Source organism: Clytia hemisphaerica, unplaced genomic scaffold, assembly GCF_902728285.1.
Source record: "Clytia hemisphaerica strain Z4C2 unplaced genomic scaffold, Clytia hemisphaerica genome assembly, whole genome shotgun sequence".
Lineage (NCBI taxonomy): Eukaryota > Metazoa > Cnidaria > Hydrozoa > Leptothecata > Clytiidae > Clytia > Clytia hemisphaerica.
Window position 1 is genome coordinate 547,277 of NW_027104495.1, and position 25,596 is coordinate 572,872.

Genomic DNA, 25,596 nt, shown 5'->3' on the forward strand with positions numbered 1-25,596 from the left:
ATTCCCTACGAAATTTTATAACCACAAACAATTTGGAAGCGCTCTAAATTAGGTTGGAATGGTAGAGTTTTAACTCTGAGTTTTAACGCTAGACTTAAAAGGACCTTAGGATCCAAAAGTCCAAAAATGGTCCGGTAGGGCTTGAAATATAGCCTAGAAACCAATAAATCGCTCTCAGATCGAAATATTTCGATGAAATTAAGTTGAAGGCCCGAAATTAACATTCTCGCTCGAACTTCAATTTTCGAAAAATGGTAAAATAGCCAAAATTGCCAATATGTTATGGCACTGATTGTAGTCCCCAAAGCTAAACTCATAACAGATCATCCATAAAGGGATGTGGCGAATGTGACGTTCTTGCCTAGTTCTTCAGCCAGAACAATCAACACAGTGTTGTTTTTTGTTTCAAAACGAAAATGAAAGTGACGGGGTCTAATGTTTATGTATATTGATTGACGTTTGATTTTGGTGCAATTGTGTACCGCGCTCAAAAGCTCATTTGTAATATTCATCCAAAATCTGAAAATCTGGATAAAATAGATCGATAACGGTGCGCGAACATAGGAAGATCCATAGCCCTTAGAGTGTCAGAATTCACTTGGAAATTACCTCAATGCATGTTTCAGCAGTTTTTCTTTCCCCTTTCAGACGGTGATGATCACTGGAGACAACCCATTGACTGCTTGTCACGTGGCAAACACATTGAAAATGAACGAGAAGAAATTATTGGTCCTCATGAAAGAAGAATCTGAAAACGAAAACAACGGTAATGATACCTTATCTGGGAAAAAAGTTTTATTTAGTCGGGGTTTTTTTCGTCGGTGAAAAATTTCGTCACCTAGAGGCATTTTCGTCACTTTCCCCCGACCAAAATTTCAAATTCGTCACTTTTCCCCGACCAAATTTACTACTTAGTCACTTTCACCCAACTAAATTGTCCAAATGAAATGGTTACCTTCACTAGCTCAAAAAAAGATATTGTTATTCGAGGTTGAAAGCACTAAATTCAGTTAATAAAGGTGTGAAAAGTTTAGATTTTAATTTTGGTTAGGGTTTAAAAAATCGGGTAAAAGTTTTAGTCGGGGATAAAAAAATCGGCTAAAAGTTTTGGTCGGGTGATAAAATATCGGGGAAAAAATTCGTCGGGGGAAAATTTCATCACCCCCTCAAAATTTTCGTCACTTTTCCCCGACATTTTTCCCCCGATAAGGTACCTACAAAGTCCAACCTCATCCCTGTGTATTCCAGGCTTTATTTACGTTACTGATGGACGCCAGATAATATAATCTAGCGCTATCAGGAAGCATCAAAAAGTTGATAATACGTGGGAACGATTTTGTACAGTTGGCGTCTTTATTTTAAAGGGGCATTGCACCGAAAATTGAAAATTTTGATATAGTTTTCCTTTTCAGATATATTTAACACTCAAAGTCTTTGAGTCTGTAAGATAGCTCACCTCACCTAGAAAATAGATTAATTAATTTTGAAATGAATTTCATTTTGCAAATTGTAATTGGCGATTATTGACGGGGATTTGGTTTGGCGAATGACTGATTTTCGTCAAATTTGATTGCTGCCAAAATTAATCCACTTACTCTCGGGTGCCTAAAAACAAACAAGATTACAAACAACATTCAAATCATATCCAATGATGCCCCTAGAGACCAATTTAGCTACGTTGGACAAACGCTTGGACGGTCATCTTTCTCACGAAATAATTGATTGAAATTATTGCTTGTACAAATTTGAGGTGTGACCCTCAGACGACGGTCTGGATTATGGGAACAACATCTATCCCTAGGATTGGTGTGAGTTTCTACCTTAAACACACATTTAAGGCCGGTCTCCACTTGCGCGCGCTGCGATCGTTTTTCGAGCAAAGCTTCCACGCTATTAGTCAAAAGAAAAATGAAGCAATTCCATTGGCGCGATCATACGTAACGGTTGAAAAAAGTTGAAATGTGTTCAACTTTTTTTTCGAGTGCGCGCTTCATTTTGATGACGTAATCTTTTTTCCAAGCAAAAAGGGTTGAAGCCAAAAGGTACGATCGCAGCGCGCACAAGTGGAGACCGGCCTTTATCATATAAAAAAACCTTTATTTTGAACAGATTCGACAAGTTACAACGAAACAACATGGTCATGGAAAACTGTGGACGAAAAGGAAGAATTCCAACTGGATGAAAACGTCAAAGAGATTGTCAAAGATTACAGATTCTGTTTGTCTGGTGAAGTATGTGGACCTTATTTCACTAAAATCTATTCTTTTCATATGTGATACATCGTTAGAAGGTTGCTTTTGGATGGCATCAGCACTCCGTAAAACTTTCAATTCGCAACCCCTATTATTCAAGGGGTAAAAAAAACAGCAGGTGCAGTAGGTCAAGACTCGAGTACAGAACCGCGAAAATCTGGTGCTCTTGTGATATGATATACCAGTGGCATTTTATGGGTTGAAAAGTTTTTTATAGCTATATATATTTTATCAGAATGAATCTTGCAAAGCATACATATAACTCCAAAAATCTTTTTTTCTTTCAAGGGTCTTTCCTATTTACAATCGACAGTGGAATTAAAGAAATATTTACAAAAGATTTTGGTGGATTGTCGCGTTTTTGCTCGCGTTGACCCTAAACAGAAGGTAGGTGGATCCGAAAGTAAATTCATGATATAATAACGGCAAACAAAATGAACAGTAATCGGTTATCTCTTTTTTCCTGGAAATATCCCAGTCTGGAAATTGCGGCTCGTGCGCCGGATATCTCCGGCGTAGATTTGAGGTTTGAGATCTGCTGCCTTCAACTTTTTGCAGTTAAGTTGGTGCAGCTCAAGCGTAACATTTCCTTCCTTTCCAGTCCGGGAAATATCGTCTTCGGTAGACAGGAGACCCGTCCTGTATTTTTATAAACTGATGTATACAGGACGGGCTCGGGCTGTGAGGCAGATTTCTGCCTCAAAAAATTAACAGTGGGAAATTTGAATTTAGCGCTGTCCTCACTTACTAAAATTAAAATGAAATTTCGGAAGATGCGTTTTCTCTAAAACAGTGTGACCAATGAAAGAATAACAAAATTTGGTTGGCTGTGTTTTCAACCGTCATAGGATCTGGGAATTTCAAACTCTCAACCCAAACAATGCTACTCATTTCGCCATCAGTAAAAGAAGAAATCATAGCATGGATCTCCAAGCTACGTCTTCGGTAGTCCCGTTTGAGCCCCAGTTGCAAAGCACGATTGAAGTTTTTCAGCGTTTTGGCAAAGTTATCTATATATATGGTGAAAAAAAAAACATTCGAATTCGGAGAAGCAAAACTCATTTTCTTTATTCCTTTATTTAATATTGTCCATGATTCACTGCGTATTTCCTTACAGGAATGGATCATTCAAGAATATAAATCACTCGGGTTTATAACCTTAATGTGTGGTGATGGAACAAACGATGTAGGCGCTCTCAAACATGCTCATGTTGGTATGTACCTACTATTACTGCTACTTGCTTCACAAAAAATCAACCCACCGGAGGGCAAGGGGGAAATGCCCCATGCCACTAAAAATTTTAATTGTGCCTCCTTAGACTCTATATTCAATGCCCCCCCCCCACTTTCAATTTCATGGCGTGGGCCCTGGTTTATAGTGACGAAAATGTTTAATTTTTCTATTTGGTTGAGTTGCAGGAGGTTTTGAGGCCAATTTTGCAACTATAAACGCTTTCAATGAGCGCCCCGTCAGCACCTTGGACTGACTACCTAATTCCTCTCACAGTTCAATTCCAGTTTTTATTTGACGTCAACTAGATCAGACGCTTTTGCAACGCTCTTCGAAAAAATGGCTGAAAACCAATAAAAACATCAAAATTCATGAAAATAACATCAAAAAGGATAAAGATCAACCTTTCGAAGCAGCCTCACCACCTCAAGCTTGCACGCCGTCAAGATGTACTGAAGACGATGACCTGGATCGCTTAACATGCAAAAAATGTAAAAGATCAGTTCATTATGAGTGCACACAGCTACCCCTGTATCAACTACAAATATTCGTGACATCCTACAACGATCATTACTTATGTTCAAACTGCGTACGAATAACGAAAAACCTAAGAAGTAAAGTGGGAAAAAACACTCAACATATGATGCAAAATGAACTTAAAAAGAAAGACGACGTCATACAAAAACTGAACAACGAGGTCAACACCAACACAAAAACCCGTGATTCCATCAAAAATGACCTCAAAACCTTTCTGGCAGGAAAACTACAAGAGATGGAGGAGAAGACAAGAAGCATGATTAAGGAAGAAATAAAGCACACAGCAGAAATAATGACTGAAACATCAAAGAAAACATACGCTGAGATTACCAAGAAGCACAAAGAAGACTTAAAATCTGCCGAAGAACAAAAACGGAAGGAAGACAGTGAAAAGAGAGACATAGAATCTAGAAAACTGAATATGATCGTTCACGGGTTTCTCGAATATTCAGGCCCAGATAAGGAAGAAGAAGAAAATGGGAAGAAATATGATATATTTCGGTTCCGAGAACTCCTAGATGACATCAATGTTCCAGAAATCAATGTTACTCATCACAGATTAGGAAACAGAAAAACAAAGAATGGCCGTCCTCTGAAAGTCACCCTGCAAAGTCAACATGACAAAGATCTTATCATGAAGAATTTACACATGCTAAAAGAAACTTGTTTCTTTCAGGTAAGTATAACGGAAGATTTCACAATCAACGAACGGAAAAAGATCAAGGAGATGCACGAACAAGCGAAGAAACTTAACAAAGACAATAACAATAAAGGATTCAACTGGTGCGTAAGAGGAAGCCCAAGAACAAAACTACGCTTCGTTAAAAAATTACAAAACCGAACAAAAATATCTTCAAATTGTAAACCAAAATGCTCTACAGAAGAAATCGTCAGCGATTGGGCATTAACAGATGATGATGAATAATTCATTTTGTAAAATAGGCAGTCGAACTCTATTAGCTTAAAGCTAGTACAGATTTGTACACATTTTTCGACTTTAAAGAATATATACATTAACATTAACATTAACATGACATGGGTTGACCCGGGCGAAGGTTTATTCACCTGCCAAGTGAACCGCTGAGAGTGGGAATCGAACCTCGGCAACTGAGGCCAATGACCACTATACCACAGCACCTTGCCTTTCCTAAACTCAACATTGAATATTTTCTTTATACTTTCTCCAAGCCAAGGAGCGCTGTTTCTCTTCACATGAAAAAGTAGGCAAAAGTCCATTATTCTCTCATAAGAAACCGAAAAATCTAAGCGATATCTAAAATTTCGGCTGCGTAAATCAAGGGCTTAACTTCCAGAAACGGCCTCCTCAGAGGGGGGAGGGGTAAGGTTTTTTTTCGAATAGATCGACATAGGCTGGATTCAAACAATATCTTCGATCCACGGTATGGCCCGGACATACCCCTAACATTTTTGGGTCATGTTCGGGACTTTTTCAAGCTCAAAATCGACAAGTAGTCCGGAGATGATCGGGCTATGTCGTGGGTTGTCAATATCTTCTGGTGTTAATTACCCCGCTTATGTTCTTCTTTCAGGCGTGGCGTTATTACCAGGCACTCCAGAGCGCATCGAACCTTTGAGAGAGAAAAGAAAAAAGAAACCGAAAAACGAAGACGACACCAAGGAAGAGCAGAAAACACGTGGACCACCTTCTTCGGCTTCCGGCAAATTATCCAAAGCAGCCAAAATGAGAGCAGTAACACGTGGCGATCATGACACGAAAACGAACCTTGAAAAACAACAGGTACGTCGAGAATATCAAAATTCACATAAGCAATTATTATCAAGTACGGGAATGTGTCGGTGGTTAGGGTTTCTCTTTCCATTTCTATATCAATAAACGATGTTTTCCTGGATTGATCTAGACAGTTATTAGGTTACCATAAGGACTGAAGTGGCTTAATTTTGTTTAAAACTTTTAGGTTCACTTTTTCGGAGGCAGTTTCTTGATCCACGCGCGAAAGCTTCGATTGAAGTTTTTTTTCATTAGAATACCACTTTTTCTAAAAAGTTCGGTCAAAAAATAGAAAATATAACCTAGTCCAGGATTTTAATACAAGTCAGTAATTCAGAAAGTCTGCGGGGTCAAATCATGCTTGTTCGAGGGGTTATACCTGGGTCTAAAGTCACAATGCTAGGGTTTAGAGATTACAAAAAAAGGTCATACCTCCACCATATTCAATTCGAAACAGGATCACCCTGACATTCTAGATTACTCTCCTTTTTTTAATTTTTAGGCAAAACTTCAAGAAATGTTGGACGAGATAGATAAAGATCAAGCAAACATTGTCAAACTAGGAGATGCCTCTATTGCTTCCCCATTCACCTCAAGATATTGCACTCCTGCAGCAAGTGAGATTTAAATCTTCAGTTAGAAATGGAGTAATGGCCAAGTGGTCAACGGAGTCAGCGTCTCAAACCAGAGATTCGTGAATCGAATCCCCGCTCCTTTCAAAGTTCCGTTCAATTCATAGATAACCGAGCCGGCTGGTCGTCGACCCAGTGAAAACAATCGAAAGACTAAAAAGTCTTATATTACTGGGCTATCCACGTAAAAAACTCGTTTAGAAATCGTTTAAAAAGCGTTTAAAAAGCCTATCTACCAGTTCAAATATTAGACAGTTTGGTGTATGGCTTCCATACTGAATTAAAATATATTTTTCGAGTGTTTTAACGTATGAATTTGATAAACTGCATTTTCAGTATACCAAACGCGACAGACAAGGTCTTTAATGTGGACTACAGCATGTCGCCGGATTCTTTCGTTAAAAGTACAATAAAATGACTCATTTCTTCAGCAAGATTGGGTTACTGGAATAGCTTAATTTTCGTAACAAAGAAGCTTCTGGGAAGTGACCTTAATACTTTCTTCATCTTTTTTGTCAATAGTTTGTCATGCAATTAAACAAGGTCGTTGCACTCTCGTCACCACATTACAAATGTTCAAGATTCTGGCTCTCAATGCTCTCATCTTGGCGTACAGTCAAAGTGTTTTATACTTAGATGGTATCAAGTTTAGCGATAGGTAAGCACGTCTTTTACTTTGTTTTATTGCTGCTATTTGTATCAATGTTGTTATTGTTTTTGTTGGTTTTTGTTTGATTTACTACGCACGGGTTTTGTTCAAAAAAATGCTAAGATCAACTTTCCGCCGAAGGTTTTTTCAAACACATCTCTTTCGCACGCCGAACCGGATTCTAGGCAACTCTCTTCAAGATTTTTTCACAAGAATTGATACGTGTAAAAATTAGTACCAATAAAGATTTTTAAAATAGTTTTTTGAAAAATTGCCTCCCTGAATCTCCACTTTGGATTAGAATCATTTTCAAGGATGTGCCCGGATAATGGGCTTTTCAAGAAAAAATTCTATTCCGATGTTTAGGAAGTTTTTTTGGGAAAGGTGACCCCCCCCCCCGGATTCTTTTTCAATTTTTCAGGATCTTCTTTTTCTAATTTTTTGAATCACCCTGGATTTTCAATCTCGTTTTACTGACCACCTTTGATTTTCAACCTCAATTAACTGATCACTCTAGATTTTTTGCACTCTAAAAACCAAACCTCCTGGATTTTTGATTTTCCAGACCACCCTGAACGTCACAACTCCTCAAAACATAGGGGGTAGAGGCTATTTCATGAATAGCCCAAGTCTTGTATTAAAATTTGTGAGAGAACTCTCCAGAATAATGACGCAATCAATCGTTAAAAGGGAAAATCAAAATGAACACTATCGGAAAATAACATGGTAAACAGGCTGACCACAAAACACTTCAACATAAGAGATGGCCCTTTTTACCTCGTTTGACTCTTTTTGATAGCTTATAAGTGTACTTTAAATTGTGAAGCAAGTGCAAAAATAATAGATTTATATTAAGAGGATGTTTTCTCATAATCTTGTGGTGGTAAATATTTTTTACGCCAAGATTTTTTTTGAAATCCGAAAAACTGCACCACTCCTTTTCTCGAGTTCAACGTTTGAGGAAAAAGAAACCAGTATATAGTCACAAAAACACGAAATTTGAAGTTTTTTTTGTGACTTTGAAGACTTTCTGCATCCTATGTCACGTACACTTTTCCTAATTTCACTAGTTCTTTTGGTCGTTTTTCGGACTACAATTTAAAATGAAATTCGCGTATTTTCAATAAAAGCCAACCCTTTTTACAGATAGTAGGGGATCAACCCTTAGAATTCGTGAAATCTTTTGTAGGACGCGACTGCGTATGATTGGTTCGAAAGTAGATAGAATTGTGAGACTGTTTTGAGAGTGGGCCTGCGAATTAGGCCTGACAAAATTTTTAATAGCTAAAGACTGACGTTACTGGCCAAACTCCTAACCCTAAATACCTTAAGTGAAGAAATTTTGACGAATAGCAGAAGAAACTCGCCAAATTCGCCAAATTTGAATTTATAGGTCATTCGCCAAAATTAATCCTCGCCAAATTTAATTTTCTTTCACATTAGACTCGATTTTGCCTAAAACACTTGATTTTTAGCTAAAAAGTTCAACAAGTAACGGGTCATTCGCCAAAATTAATTCTCGCCAAATTTATAAATTTTATCAAATCAAATTTTATCCAAAAAAAATTCCGTCAAATTGCACCAAAATTAAGGTAATCAAAGTTGAATTTAACGAAAATGGTTGATGTCGCCGGATAGAGCATGAAATTCTAGCAAAAAAAATACTACATCAAGTCCCTCTCTCATACGCAGGAAGAAATAGATAAACGCACGTTTAGTCGAACTTCTACTATTCGAATCTTTCTATAATTCAAAGCTGTTTCCATCGCCCGTCAAACCTTCATGGAATACTCTCCATAATTCGAATCTCTTTGTAATTCGAACAAATAAGATTCCCCAATCGAATTCGAATTAGCGAGAGTCAACTGTAATCTGCTGTAATACCATTTTAAGTTCGAAATCCTGTTTGATCTGTAAAAATCTATGTGAAGTTTGATGTCCATAATTCTGAAAAATGGTCAAATGTTTTTTGGACCTACCCCGGTGGGGTGGAGGTCCTATAAATTAACCTTTGTCCGTTCGTTCGTTCGTTCGTTCGTTATTAGCTTTCCTCGTGATTGGCTCATTAGCTGATTTTTTGCACAAAGATGTGTAACTATAAACCCTCGAATGTGACGGAGCCCGATTTTCGAAAAAAAAAATTTTTGGGCAAATTTGGGCCAAAAAACGGTTTAAAAACGGGTTTTTTGGACTCATTTTCTGATTTTTTGCATAAAAGTAGGGTACCATCATTGGTAAAAGATGGCTCAAGCTGATTTTTTCAAAAAAAATTTGTTGGCTCAAAAAACGCATGTTTATCTATAAGAATTACTATTAATAAGCATACATCAATGTATGTATACATTAAATTACTCAATTTTTTTATGAGATAGATGTTTTTTTTGCTCACGAGGGCTTACTTTGATGAATGTGTGTGTTTTGACATGAAATTTTGGTTGCTTGGCGTGTTTTTATAGAAAAACTGGCCAAATTCGATATTTTTTTATAAATCACATTATCAATTACTTAGGTATTAGTTTTTCTCGAGATTAGCTCTTTGATTCTTTATGATTTTTTGCACAAAGATGCATAACTATAAACCCTCGAATGTGACGGAGCCCGACTTTCGAAAAAAAAATTTTGTGGCAAATTTGGGCCAAAAAACGGCTAAAAAACGGGTTTTTTGGACTTTGTGAAAAATTGGATCATTAACTTTTTCTGATTTTTTGCATAAAAGTAGGGTACCATCACATAGGTAAAACATGGCTCAAGTAGATTTATTCAAAACAATTTTGTTGTCTCAAAAAACGCATGTTTATCTATAAGAATTACTATTAATAAGCATACATCAATGTTCTTAGTTGAATTACTCAATTTTTTTATGAGAGATTTATTTGCTCACGAGGGCTTACTTTTGATGAATGTGTGTGTTTTTTGACATGAAATTTTGGTTGCTTGGCGTGTTTTTATAGAAAAACTGGCCAAATTCGATATTTATTTATAAGCACATTATCAATTACTTAGGTATTAGTTTTTCTCTTTGATTCTTTATGATTTTTTGCACAAAGATGCATAACTATAAACCCTCGAATGTGAGATAGATGTTTTTTTGCTCACAAAGTCTTGAATATGAAAAAATATTTCAAGAGCATGAAATTTTGGTTTCTAAACGTTTTTTTTTTATAAGAAACAAACGATTAATTTCAATAGATCGTCACTATATGTGTTCTGAATGATTGTTTAATGGTCAAGCTTGCGTATATATCAATTATATATGTGTTAAATGCATAACCAGGTAGGTCCATAAAAGTATCGCTTGTTTGTTGTTTTTAAGTACAAGATTTGGTGTAGAAGTCTTTGGTTATTATCAGATCGAAAGTATTTTGGTTCCATTCGTCTTTCAATAACACTTTTCTTTATCTTTTAGTCAAGCGACGTTACAAGGAATATTGTTGGCTGGTTGCTTCTTATTTATTTCACGTTCAAAGGTGTCAAAAAACAGTACTTTCCATTGTTAAAGATTTCAGATTCGCCAAGTCTAGCCTTAGCACTCTATAACGATTAAAATACAAATGAAAAAAAGGTCTTGTTTTTTACCCGCAACACTTGATACTTATTTTTTTCAGGGTAAAAGGGCTTTACCGATCTAAAGATGCATTAAATGTTTCAATATTTAGTACTATATACTATCATGGAATTATCATAGACACTGGAATAACAACTGACTGATTTTTGCCAATTTCTCATGTACAAGCCTTGTCCGTACTTCGCTGTCCACCGTTGCATTCGATGTTCATCCAGAGTCTCTATAATAATTCCATGATACTATAGGCAATGTCCTGGTCGGAAGGAATCATGGGTAGTCATGTCATGGTCGGAAGGAATAATGGGTAATCAGGACTGATTGCGCTCCGTAACGGCTTCCCGTTGGTTAGGCGCTAAAACATCCAAAATTTTAGACCAAGTTGTTTTCAGAGCACGATGTTCCTTATTACCCATCATTCCTTTCGACCGTGATGAAATAGCCTATAAAAGGATCGAAGAAAAATCTTTCGGATTTCCTTCGAAATGGTGCCCATTCTATTTATGTCTTTTTCGGGGTTAATTCAATCCTAACCAAAAGATTGACGTCTTCTTGGACGTAAAATTATGCGACCGTGATGTTTAAAAGTGAGAAATTATCATTATTCAATACTTCTTTCAACCATTAAATAGTTTTGTTTTTAAATTATAATAAGATTGATATCGTTTTCTTACTCGTCAATTTTAACTCACAAGCTTTATCATATTGAATTGACGCGTATGCGGAGCAAGATTGGTCAGAAAGAGGGAAAGAAAAACATTTTTTCGCTTATATCAGTATAATATAACAAAAAAGACACTGCGCTATGAAATAAGTGTCTGACATGAAACGGGAACACTTATGTAAAAAATAAAACCTTTAAAAACGTTAGAATTGTTGGTTTTAGTCTTAAAATAGAAGATTATCATTTTCATTCTTCTTTTTCAGCCATTGAAAACGTTATCGAAAGAGCGTCCGCTACCCAACATCTTCAATTTGTACACCATCTTAACAGTCATCTTACAATTCGCCATACATTTTTCATCGTTACTTTATGTGGTTGGAGAAGCGTACCTTATCGCTCCAAAGACGTGAGTATGATTAAATGAAATCTTTTTTAACGCATCTCTCACAGCATTTTTTTTTAACGAAAGAATGAACAACTTTCTCTCCTTTTGGTGCTGTGAACTCGGAAAGCTAAAGGAAGCAAAAATTCCCGAGTTAAAAAATGAAAAATAACTCGGAAAGTTAAAGGAAGCAAAAATTCCCGAGTTAAAAAATGGAAAATAACTCGGAATGTTAGAGGAAGCAAAAATTCCCGAGTTAAAAAATGGAAAATAACTCGGAAAGTTAAAGGAATCAAAAATTCCCGAGTTAAAAAATGGAAAATAACTCGGAAAGTTAAAGGAAGCAAAAATTCCCGAGTTAAAAAATGAAAAATGACGTCACTAAATTCCAAAAATGACGTCATAACTCGGGATAACTCGTTTTTTTTTTAACTCGGTTTTTTTTAACTCGGAAAAAATAACTCGGGAATTCCGGGCCTCGGAAAAAAGACGTCCAAAAACACTAAGAGCGTGCTCATTTATTGGAAAAAGAGATTTTTCTTTTGACAGCAGTTAATATTTTCAAACATTTATAAACACGGGATCTCGACGAGGTTTAAAGAAGATCGAAAATTATCAAGCCGGGAGTTTCTTAGGCATCTGAAACTTGGAAATGATCAAAAGCGTACCTTCCGAGGCTTATCCATTTCAGTCTTTTTTTACAAAGAAAGGCTAGAAAACTTTGCCGAAAAAAATACGAGAAGTCAGCCTTTGGAAATGTTAAAAACCCTTTTTAAGAAATGGTAGGGAGGGTTTGTTACCGTTAGTGACCTGAAGTAACCAAGCCCCTGCCTGATCCTTCTGGGAATCTACTAGTTTTCTTTCTCTTTTTATTTCAGTGAGAAATTTGTGGATTTGGAGAAGAAATTCGAACCAAGTTTAATAAACAGTGTCGTTTATATTCTTTCAATGTCCATGCAAGTCAACACCTTTGCTGTCAATTATAGGGTATGTTTCAAGTCAAAAAAATTATCGAAAATGTGTGGATGCCCCCTGGAAAAAAGCGACATTTTCAAAAAATTCCTTAGAAACATTCTTTTCATACGGCAAAGTGTGGACGAACTAAAATCTGGGCTACCCCAAATACTACTAACATTTATATGTTTTTCGAACAATATAATCAGTGAGACTAATTCTGTCATGAAATTTTTCGTTCCAGGGTCGACCATTCATGGAATCTTTGCGAGAGAATAAACCATTGTTTTACAGCATTTTCATTTCAATGGGAGCTCTAGTTTCATTACTGATGGGCCTCATTCCAGATGTATCGAAACAGTTCGAAATAGTTGATCTTCCAACACAGGTAAGCTCCATGGTGTTTTTTAATTTTCCTCGTGGTATTTGGATAACAGATCTTATCGGAGTTTTTGATTTTTCTAAAAAAGTGATGCATTGTGGGATCCTTTCAGGGGTATTACAATAAAAATCTCTTAGGAATTCCTTTGTAATACTTCCGAAACAATCCCACAATACATCGCTGTTTTAGAAAAATTAAAAACTTCGATAAGGTCTATTCCCCTAGGATATGCATTGGGCTTAATTGTTGGAAACTCGATAAGAAAGGATAGCCTACATTTGTTAATGCTAATTTCGCATTTAAAGCTTTTTTTTCCACTCGTTCTTGTGGGTAACCACCCTCCTCCCCTTCAAATAGACCTAGCTCACTCGAAATCAATAATATAATTTCTAATATGAGGCGAAGACTGTATTTATTAGAGTCTCTACACGTTTTTGTATAAGGAACCTTAACTTGGCCCCGAGCCTGGAGTTCCTTATTTACTAAGTTGCTAAGTATGAAACCTATGTATAAGTATAACTTCTGTAGATTTTATGTTGTTGTCTCAAGCTCAAGGTTAACTCTTACTGGTCCTTAACTCGGTTTCTCATCCTCAGCCTGTATGAGCAGTTCATTAACGATTCTATATTTTTTAGACAATTTTCAACCTCAAGTTCCTCATAAAAAACGTTTATCTGTCTGCTTTCATTTTCTACATTTTTTCTTTCTATTTCCGTAATGCCTTTATTAGAAGCATCTCAAATATTTTCTAAAGCAATTTTTTCCTTCTAAATCAACAAATAGCTTAGGAATCTATGTTATGTTAGCTATACCTATGGAATTACCCTTTTTGTGATGTCACCATGGCGATATAATGACTTACCAACCGACGTTAACCATAAATGAATTAGCGTCATTCCACAACTATTTTTCTTGAGTACTCCATAGGGGATTATTCTTGAAAAACATAAGCATACTTCGTTTAATACACGTTTTTTTATAAGAACATCTAAAATTTTTGAAGCCTTCGGATGTTCTTAACTTTTTGAGTTTTGAGGCTTAAAATGTTCTTAACATGTTCTTATTGTCCATTTTGGTAAGAAATTGGGTGTTTTAGAGTGCTTGAAATCCGTAAATATTTTGGCCATCGAAGCCTTATGTTCTTATATAGTTTGTTCTTATAAAAACCGTGTATTGATAGTCTAGCTGAAATATTTAAGATGCAGTTGTGTTTGCTCCCTAGTCAAACGTTGAAATATTTTAAAAAGAGTTAAAAGGAGCTTTCTATCACTTGGGATCACCTACAGCTAGCTATTTTTTAAGTCTTTACATCAGAAAATTGATCATATTCACCAGAATAGACATTTTACTCTAAGAAAAACCTTGTTCGTTCTTATATGAAAATTTTTTCATTTTTTTCTGATATCAATGTCTCGTATGGATACGCATACTAAGAGTAATTGGCAATATTATAACGAAACGTTAAAATTAGATTCCTCGTGATATCAGAACGTCTGTGTCTGGAAAGGAAATAACTCCAATTAAGATTCTTACATTAATTAGTTTCTTTATTCTGGATGCTTCTTGCATTTCATTTTTGACAGCGTTGTAAGGGTTTTTTTATTATTAGATTTTTTTACTGAAATATTCAAAATGATGCAAACCCTGAAACTCATTTTGATTCTAAATACACTTAAATGGCTGTTCTTCATTTAAATTACTTCCTTTGTTTACTTCAGAATCTCGAATATTTTCTTAGCCCTTTTATAAACCGTGGGTTTTAGGGACTTGGGGTAGGACCAAGATTTAAAAATTAACAAACAGGAGCGTTTATTAGGTAACTATGAAAATACAGTCGATTCTCTTTCTAATTCGAGCCTCTATTATCCAAATCTCTCCGTCATTTTGACTAAAATATTGGTCCCTTCAGCCTGGCAAGTGGTTTAAATTACTGACTATAATTCGAATCTTTCTCTAATTCAAAGTAATTTTTGGTCCCGGTCAATTGTAATTCTTTATGTTCATGAATATTTAATCTTTACACGAAAACACACGAAAAACACTGGGCGTTTGCAATCAGTTTTATTGTTTCAAATCAAAACTGTTGGCTTGTCCCTGTATAAAAGAAAACGTCATATTTTGCACAGATTTTAGCCTCTATTTTTCCACATACATCGAACTAGACTATGCTATAGTCTAACACAAATTACCATCTGAGAAATAAGCCCAAAGCCGAAGAAAATTCGCAAGCGGGCTTTTTTGCCGAATAGAGTTTACCGCCGGTAGAGTTTGCCAGTTCTTCGAAACTCTCCCGCCGATTTTTTCCGTATACCGCTATACCGCCTTTACTATCACTGTAACGGACGATAACATCGTCTAACATTGAACAGCAGAGTTTCAGTGCATTTTTTTTTCTTCATAGTTTCAAGCCATGTTCTGTCAAGTAGTGATTGCTGATTTTATCGGATGTTGGATCTTAGACAGAATGTTACGATTCTTATTTGGTACAGCTAGACTAAAAACTTGAATTTCTCACATCATGCAGCATTTCCAATTTCAATTACCCATGGAAATATTTAATATTTAGGTTGTTTTTTTTAAATAATTGAGTACATGTATGCTGTTACTACAAAACATTCTTTACTAGTTTAGTTATTTCATGAATGTAATATCTCATTTGATAAAATTATAATAGGTTTTAATTTTGAAAATATGGCTACATTTCAATTAATTTGTTTTTCTTTACTTCTATCATTTCCTGGGGAATTGAAAATTTTACACGAATCTAAATGAAAAGAATGTGTCCAAACAAATGTAAACGAAGTGACTCTTGCGAGTCTTATTATTCGGGGATGCTCCAGATGAGATGGAATTTTTATAAGATACTTTAATAATTGATCATTTGAAGTAATAAAAATAACGCGTTCTTTAGAAAAAGTAACAAATTTGTTTTATTACTTGTTAACAACGTCCCCGAGCAACCAAATCAAATAAGAGCTCGTAAAAACTCCATCTCGTCCCGAATGCCCAAATGGTGAGATGAAGGGATATTTGACAATCTACTCTTTGAAAATTAATTACTCTTGGGAATTAATAAACGGGGTTCCAAATAATGAAGTATAAGCCAGCAGAAGGGCTAGAAGCGAATCTTTAATCTTTTTTCACGCAAGGAAAGAGGAAGCCTTAAAATATATACGCCGTTTTTTTATGACGGATTGGATTTAGCGATTTCTTTGTTTTTGAGTGGTATATTTTTTGTCTAGCGGAAAATTTTCTACTTTCAATTCGGAATTTGTATAAAAACCACATGGGCCGCTCAAAGCCGCGCAACATTGACATTAATTAGTTACTTCAAATCCTACCAAGGAGATTCGATTCTAGCCCTTCGGGCTCATACTTCATGGGTTTCAAACTCGAACCCAGTCCATATAAGTTGCCATTTTTATGATATTCTGGATAGCGCCGACCAAGGCTTTATTGTGATTGTACCACTTCCAACAGTAAAATCAAAAAGTGGTTAAAATGGGTACGAGATTGCCGAAATTCAATTTTTCTTTTTCATAGCTTTGTAACCAATGTCATGTGTAACTTGAATAAAGATACTCATTTGGTTTTTTAAGTTTGCATTTTGGAAACCTCAGCTTTGGATAGGCTCAGACACAACCTCATCTTCCGTGTAAGAGTTAACCGTGGTTTTGGTGTTGTGCGAGCTCTTCCTCTGGGCGCTATCAGTAAACATAAAAAATCTGGCAATATGCAAGAGGCTTAGACAGAACCGGGAAAGAAATTGTGTAGGCTTCAAATACGTACGATTGACAGACAGACAGACAGACAGATGCCTTCCCATGCAAGGGGATAGGCCTCACCAAAAGGTGAGGATCACAGCACCTCCTAAAGCTAAAGTGACCACAAAAAGTATATAACTAAGATGAAAAATGAAACATACTAAAGTAGAAAAAAAAAAGGGTAATCTAACTAGAAGAAAAAAAAAAAAAAAAAAATTATATAGACAAATTTCTAATCATTGCATTCCATTCCAAACGATTTCCAGCCATAACAAACCAATTATCAACATTTATACCACATTTAGACATACATTTTCGAATTGAACGACCATACGTCATCTTAGGACATCCCCTGGGTCGTTTCGATACTACCCATGAGGAAAGCATTTTCCGAGGAAGACGATCCCAGTCCATCCTACTCACGTGACCAATCCACCTCAATTGCTGTCTATAAATATACGTTTCGATAGATTCGAGCCCAACACGTTCAAGAAGCTCATCAGTTGAGATTCTATGTAGAAATGTGTGCTTTCGATTTACTCGGCACATACTACGTATACAACCATGGTAAAAGCTACGAATCTTTCTCAATAAAGATTCCGTCATGCACCAACATTCACTACCATAAAGAAGAATTGGTAAGATTAACGAACGAAATATTGATCCTTTGGCCTTATTGGTAATATCAGATGATGCAAACAAACATTTTCTCAACATTCCAAAAGCACCACTTGCTTTGGCAATACGGGTATCCACATCCTTTTCATCGGTACAATCGTTGGTAACTATACTACCAAGGTAACAAAACTCGTCAACAATGGGCAAATAACGCTTTTCATCAATAATTACATCAGATAAGTCGACATTATCAAGGGTTTCAGGGTTGTCATACATGAATATCGGTTTTGCACAGAACAATATCTCCGTTTTGGAGTCTGACTTGGGATTTATTGCACCGGTATGAATTTCCATTCCGAAACGATCAAAGTGGACGATTATTGAAGTAGCTCCCTGTTGGATATGATCTCGACTCTCAAATAACAAAGCCGTATCGTCTGCATATTCCGAGTCTGGAAGCTCGAAATCTTCTCCTTTCGTGGTTGTTCTACGACCGGTCATTACAAAATCACTCTTACTCCGAAATATGCAAAACGGTATACCACAGGATAACTTCCAGGTTTCAATCATTGCGGTAATGTAAAAGGTAAACAATAGCGGTCCCAAAATATCACCTTGTTTCACACCGACGATGCTGTTAATGGTACGGACTACATCGCCTATAACGAATTTCACAGTGAAGTCAGCGTGTAAAACTATTAATAGATTTATCAATTTCAAAGGTACTCCATATTTCTCAAGTACCTTCCACAAAGCGATTCTCGGAACACGGTCGAAAGCTTTAACTAGATCTAGGAATAAAATCCAGGTCTCCAGTCCATGTTCTCGTCTTTTCTTTATGGCAGTTTTAACGGTAAACACAGCATCCATACAGCCTCTACCAGGGCGGAAACCTGATTGACTCTCATGATCTAAACTTTCCTCAATCGGTAGAAGTCTACGATGTAGAATAATTGCAATAATTTTATATGCATTTTCAAGGAGCATGATTCCTCTGTAATTTTTTGGCAAGGAAAGATCTCCTTTTTTCGGTAACACATTAAGCCTGCCAATGTTCCATTCTTTAGGTACTGTTTCGGTTACCCAGAAATCAGTTATGATTGATTTCAATATCTGGAAAATTTCTTGGCTGTCGATAATTATTTTCCACGATTGGGTCATCACTCCAGACTCTCCTGGAGCTTTATTTTTCAACTTTGAAATGGCAGTCCTTATTTCTTCATCCGAGGGAATTTCATCACAGTTTTCGAAGACCGGTCTTTGGGACAGGAGATCTAAGACAGTTTCATCAAAATTGACTTGATTTTCATAAAGTTTTTGGAAATGATCTTTGAAAACGGTAGCGTTTTCATCCGGGGTTTTGCATAAAGTACCGTCTGGTTTTTTCAATTGCTTTTGAGTCACCGGTTTAACTTTTGACAGTCCTTTTTTTAGCAGTTTCACATTGTCCCAAGCAGTCTTAGTACCGACAGTTACATTAGTTGCGTGAGAGATGTAATGGAGCCACTTATTTTTGGCACTCCTTACAGCCACCTTTACTTTAGTTCGTAGTAACCGTAATCTCTCTTCTGAAAAACGAGTTCTTTTATTGAAAACACGTCTCATAGCCTCATTTCTGGCATCTATGAGAGCATTCAAGTTCTTTTCGTCAAATTTGAACCAGTCTGGTTGAGCTTTAGCACGTCTTGGGAGAACATCGGTTGCTGCTTTAGACATGGATTTTGATAGTTCAGAGTATTTGCAGGCTGCATTAGTGTCAAAGTAGTTTTTAATTTTATCAAAGAATTTACGTTTGACATCTGGATCAAGTAGATGGGAGTGGTCGAGAGCAAGCAGTCGCTGACGGTTATCGTTTTTCTTTTTAAGACGTTTCATTAAGCGGAGGGTAACAAAAGTAGCATTATGATCACTATCTAACAGAGGCGAGGTGATTCCAGCATCGATACATCGGACGAACATTTCTCTGTTGACAAAAATGTGATCGATTTGGTGGAGATTTTTACTACGAGGATGCATCCATGTGCCGTATTTCTTCTTTTTGAAACACGTCGTAACAACTTTCAACTCTTGAATTGCAAGATACGATAACATTCGTTTTCCAGAATCATTAACGTGAGATATACCAAAATTACCGAGCGGGCCTGACTCCTTCGATCGATTCACGCCCATACTAGAGTTGCAATCACAACCAATCACTAGAATATCATCATTTCGTTTTCTGTTCAAACACGTTGTTAGGTAAATCAAAAATTCGTTCCAGGTATGTTCTGGGGCATTTCCTACCGGGGCGTATGCCGATACCAAAAAGACACCAACATCTCTGTTGTGCTTATCTCTCAATAATAAACGAATAGCTAATACTCTAGGTCCGAGATCAGAGTGAGTTTCGAGACCAGCTGCATTCCAAGCGTCAACACCATCAGGATTCAAACAGATTGCGACTCCTTGGGACCCTCTACGGCAGGTTGCCTCATTTAGACCGGACGATATGAGGCGATATTGTTCGAAATCTAACACCTCCTGACCTTTACGCCAAGTCTCCTGTAAGCATGCTGCTATTGCATTTCTCTTTTTCATAACGTGACATAGCTCAACAATACGGGCATCTGTTTTCACTCCACGTACGTTTTGTGATAGAAAAGTTATTTGTTTCATAATCAAAGAAAGTTTATACGTTTTTGTGGTTCACCTTCAAAATACTGTCCATTCTGCTGGTGAGACAAAACAGCCAGTTGAGCAAATGTTCAACATCCACCAATACGGGAGATCCAGATGGATCTGCGAGAAGTACCAGTCTCTTGATGCGAACTGCCCAGTGTTCACTCTTGTTGCATGTTGTTATTTGCTAGGTGTGGTGGATCACCCCACTTAATGTGGCGGATTTTCTTTCACCACCACACCTTTTCTTTTTAGTGAATCTATAACGAAACTTTGACTCAAATTTAGAGTTATGGTGTTTCTTTTTATTTTTATACGTACGATTGAGTTCGTGCAAAGTCATTTTCTCATTGAAGAGGAATGAAAGTCGCATCCACAGTCGGCGAGTTCAAGAGCATAAATTTCGGTTTATGCCCCACCCCAAACCATCGAGTTTAAAGCCCGAAGTGCTAGAGTAGAATCTCTAACCTTTCTCAAGCAAGAAAAAGTCAAGCCTTAAAAAATGCGCCGTATTTTTGACGACAGATTGAATCTAGCAATTCCTTTGTTTACGATTGAAATTTTTCTCGAAATTTAATGGTAAATTTTAGTTTCAATCTGTTATTTGTGTAAAAACCAGGCGAGCCGCTCAAGGTCGCGCAACTTTGGTAGGATTTGTTAGCTTCAAATCCTACCAAGGAGATTCGATTCTAGCCCTTCGGGCTTATACTTCATTGACCCAAACCCAAGAGCTGGGGTCCAGGCTACCTGCCACTGACCTTTATATACCCTGGACAAAGCTTCTCAATCCCAGCCAAGCAAAATCTTTGATCGGAGTTTTTTGAAAATTGGTACCCTAATGTCGGCACTACTCGATAGCGGTGTAAATGCATCGAGAGCGCTAGGTCTACTTTTCCTCAAATTCTTTTGATGATGTAGCGGCGTTAGACGTTATTTTTTAACATTGCAATGGCTTCTCCTTGGGTACCAATTCTAAAAAAACTCCAATCAAAGATGGCAGATATTGTTTGGTCCAGGGTTATATAAAGGTCAGTGCTACCTGCCCGCTGGGGTGCCAGATAAGGGCGCGGCCGTCAGCCAATCTACTTGACCAATGCCAATGGAATATCAGATAACTTGCTTACCTATGAACTGACCTTACCTTTACCGAGTAGATAGATCACGCGTGCACTTTTCTTTCGCGCGACCTTGAAACTAAACAAACACCGAGAAGGAGCGCGAAACATCAAAGCAAAAGGCAGGCCCGACGATGGCGGACACACAGGGCAAAAATTGAAGCATAGACTATGATTGAAGTGCTGACATGTTGACATTTTTGAGGGACAAAATCAAACAAGGTTTTCGTACTATCATACAACCCAAACAACTCGCTAATTCTTCCTTCAATATTGTTGTCTGGTATAATTTCATTGTTATTATTTATAGAAGGAGAACTCTTTTTTTTATTTTAAATGTGTACAGTATCAAGCAGTCAAGAAAGTTGTCAAAAAGTTGCAGAGCAAACAAGTCACTAGCTATAAGGTCCAGTTCAATTCAGTCTTTATTTATATTTTGTAGAGTAATTCAGATGGGGGTAACTCTGTATACCCTTGATACAGTAGGGTGGTGATTTAACCAAAAGTTGTGGCAAACTGGGAAGGCAATTTTTCAGACCTGCCATTTTGAGATCTACCTGCTCCAGATGTGGATTTCGCTATCGACACGCTTTGCTCTAAAGGTACGATGCAAAATAAAACATCTGTGGACATAGGACATTGACTCGTTGTAAAAACGGCGCCCCATTTGAGCCATTTCACACCCGCCAAATCTATCAAAAATAATCTACCCTACTACAGTATACACCTTTGCAACAAAATCAAAAAAAACCTTGAAGCAGCGCTAGTATCCAGACGGTGTCGAACAACTTCAAACAAAAATCGCAATCGAACCAATCGAACGTAATCGAACGCGATCGAATTTAATTGCGATTCGATTGTCGAACGTAATCGAATTTCAATCGAACGGCCGATTCCTGGGTAATATATTCGATTGCGTTCTAGTACCGTGAGAGGTCCTAAAGCCGACAGCCCAGCTTAAAGCCGATGGGGTCTTTCAAAGATACAAACTAAAATAAAAACAAACCTTTCGCTGTGACGCAATGAAGATACCAAAGTGTCAACTAAACTGAGAGATTTGATACATTGAACCAATTGAACCAAATAACAATAATTGCTTCTTATAACAAAACATATTTTTTTATTGCAATATGCACAACGTCATAAATGACAACAGTAGTATATAACAGCATCATAAAAAGTAACGAGATGTTTTGATTTTCCAAAGCACACGAAAATATAAAAGAGGTCTGTGTACGAGCGTGCTCATTTTGAAACGTTACGTAATCAAGCCTGGTTTCTATTACTTTACACTGGCATTTGCCTTGATTGCGGGGATAGGACTTTGTGTAAGGATACATATAGACGACGTATATTACATTATATTATATATTACATGATAAGAATACAAATAGACAACGTATATTACAATTATTATGTATTACATGACACCTTGCTCCTATTCTAGTAAAGATAATATATGTCGTCAAAGAGTACACTTAAATGAAGAGCTGTCCGATTGCGGGCCTTCCGTAAATAAACATCCGGACTTATCGGTGGTAAAGAGGGCGTTGATAGTTGCCGCCTCATTGATTCAATGTTTGTTATTCAAATTAGTGCTACCGCATCCGCCCTTTTTTCAACTTCGCGCCATTTTTACAATTTAGTCTGTTTGTTTCTTGATGGAAACCAGTCCAAGTTGTTTCGTATTTTTCCCGCACAAGTCACTTTTATTACAAAACTGTTATCATTTTAAACATGAGCAACTGATCCAGAATAAAAAGGTGATTATTTTTACAACTCGCACTTTTTAATTACATTAAATTGACATCTTGACATTACAGCTATCTTGTTAGATGTTTTGTTTCGAGAGTTCTAGCAATAGTTTATCGTTCAACTTGGAGAGGGAATGTTTGTAAACATAGAATTTTTTTTCATAACAGTTATTTGGGGTGTCGGAATTAAGCTGGGCTGTCGGCTTTAGGACCTCTCACGGTAAGTGGTAAGGATATATTGGTTCGATTGATTGTTGACTATGTTCGATTGGTTCGATTGATTGTCAATTACATTGGATTAATCTTCGATATCGTTCGATTACGATTATGTCCGATGAGTTTGATTGCGATTAAATTAAATTGGATCACTCTGTAAAAAAAAAAAAAAAAAATAGAAAAAATAGTACCATACTAAAGCGAATAAAATCTAATACAATTGAATCAATCGAACGTAATCGAATACAATCGAACAGCAAAACCTGGGTAATATTCGATTATGATTCGATTGCGTTCGACAATCGAATTGCAATTATTCGATTGCGTTCAATTGCGTTCGAATGATTCGGCGTTCGATTCGTTCGATTGACACCGTCTGGTAGTATAGTTTCCAGAATATTGTTTTGAACGCAGTCTCGCATGAATTCCTCCAACGAAGACGTCAGATTGTTTGTTTTCACCCATCCCTTTAGAGCTTCAGCGTGGTGGGCAGAAAACAATAGACCTTTTCGCCTTTCCATCCGCCATACCGTGAGAGGTCCTAAAGCCGACACCACTGCCTAATTGCGACCCCCCAAATAACTGTTATGAAAAAAATTCTATGTTTACAAACATTCCCTCTCCAAGTGGAACGATAAACTATTGCTAGAACTCTCGAAACAAAACATCTAACAAGATAGCTGTAATGTCAAGATGTCAATTAACGTAATTAAAATGAGTGAGTTGTAAAAATAATTACCTTTTATTCTAGATCAGTTGCTCATGTTTAAAACGATAACCAGACGGTGTCAATCGAATGAATCGAATGCCGAATCAATCGAACGCAATTGAACGCAATCGAATAATTGCAATTCGATTTTCGAACGCAATCGAATCGCAATCGAATATTACCCAGGATTTACTGTTCGCTTTCTTCGATTACGTTCGATTGTATTCGATTACATTCGATTGATTCAATTGTGTATTAGATTTTATTTGCTTTGGTTATGGTACTTAAGCACTCGGCCGCCCACGCTAAAAAGCTCTACAGAGTGATCCAATTTGATTTAATGAATTCAATTTGATTTAATCGTAATCAAACTCATTGAACATAATCGTAATCGAACATTAATTCAATCAATTGAACCAATCGAACATAGTCAACTATCAATCGAACATTACTCGAACACAATCGAACACAATCAATTATTATTACCCAGGAATCGGCCGTTCGATTAAGATTTGATTACGTTCGACAATCGAATCGCAATTATTCAGTCGCGTTCGATTGGTTCGATTGCAATTTTTGTTCGAAGTTGTTCGATTGACACCGTCTGGCGATAACAGTTTTGTAATAAAAGTGACTTGTGCGGGAAAAATACGAAACAACTTGGACTAGTTTCCATCAAGAAACAAACAGACTAAATTGTAAAAATGGCGCGAAGTTGAAAAAAGTTGTGGTAGCACTTAATTTGAATAACAAACATCAACGCCCTCTTTACCACCCATAAGTCCGGATGTTTATTTACGGAAGGCCCGCAATCGGATAGCTCTTCATTTAAGTGTACTCTTTGACGACATATATATTATCTTTACTAGAATAGGAGCAAGGTGTTATGTAATACATAATAATTGTAATATACGTCGTCTATTTGTATTCTTATCATGTAATATATAATACTAGCCGGTACCTGGCGTCGCACGCCGGTTTAGCTGTTTGCTGAACGCATTTAAAGTCCTTTGGATGTTGGGAAGGTGGCTTAAACACAATGAAATCAAAATTAAGAAGAAGAATTCTCTTCAAAGTTTGACTCTATCCCTCCCGGGTGACGTATCTTTTAACCATATTTTGAAAAAGATTTTTGTGGTAAAAATGATCAGAAGCAGAAAAGGGGCGTCATTCCCAAATTACACCATACCGGCGACCAGCGACGTCCGAGACAACTCTGCAATTAGATTTTTTTTCTCGCTTCGCTCGCGTTATATTTGCCGTAGTTCAACTTTGATGTCAAGATAAGCGGAGTGAAATAATAGACACGAGATTCGTCGAAAAAAGGCAGCCCGGGGGGGTACTTAGGCAAGAGAAGTGTATGTGCCGGCCTTAAGGGTGCCTTTTTTGAAACATGGCAGTTTGAAAAATCGGAAAATCAAACTTCAGTCCCACTAAGAATCGGAAAAATAGGAAAATTTCAATTTTTTTGCCCCCAGAAAGATAGAAATTTGGTCAAATTAGTTCCAAAAAGTGAATTAAAATTCACACGATTATTTCCCTTGTTTCTTCTCTTTATTCTGCTAAGGGTCTGAGGGACAGGGCCGAAATACAGCTCGCAACCATAGTCCCTCCGGAAGGCAGCTAGGACACACAGACAAAAAAGCGTGATAGCGCAATTTTATGTTGCTTTTTATAAAATAACTTCGTCATAACTTCGATAACTCTTCAAATTCAACGATGACTTAGATTTACAGCAAAATAATTATCGACATAGATGTTTAAAGG

The 25,596-nt window shown here is 36.8% G+C and overlaps 1 protein-coding gene across 1 annotated transcript in view; it reads left to right on the forward strand.

Annotated features, from left to right (window-relative positions):
• LOC136821649 (endoplasmic reticulum transmembrane helix translocase-like) overlaps nucleotides 1-15,705 on the forward strand; it is a 42,174-nt gene extending 26,469 nt beyond the window's left edge. Inside the window, exons 17-28 of the mRNA XM_067077858.1 lie at nucleotides 649-766; nucleotides 2,110-2,231; nucleotides 2,541-2,639; nucleotides 3,370-3,466; nucleotides 5,571-5,779; nucleotides 6,273-6,387; nucleotides 6,925-7,060; nucleotides 10,458-10,518; nucleotides 11,541-11,683; nucleotides 12,538-12,646; nucleotides 12,858-13,001; nucleotides 15,397-15,705. Coding sequence (XP_066933959.1) covers nucleotides 649-766; nucleotides 2,110-2,231; nucleotides 2,541-2,639; nucleotides 3,370-3,466; nucleotides 5,571-5,779; nucleotides 6,273-6,387; nucleotides 6,925-7,060; nucleotides 10,458-10,518; nucleotides 11,541-11,683; nucleotides 12,538-12,646; nucleotides 12,858-13,001; nucleotides 15,397-15,501 — 1,458 coding nt within the window. The 3' untranslated portion in view covers nucleotides 15,502-15,705. The remainder of the gene's footprint in view (nucleotides 1-648; nucleotides 767-2,109; nucleotides 2,232-2,540; nucleotides 2,640-3,369; nucleotides 3,467-5,570; nucleotides 5,780-6,272; nucleotides 6,388-6,924; nucleotides 7,061-10,457; nucleotides 10,519-11,540; nucleotides 11,684-12,537; nucleotides 12,647-12,857; nucleotides 13,002-15,396) is intronic.
• Nucleotides 15,706-25,596: the final 9,891 nt, after the last annotated feature.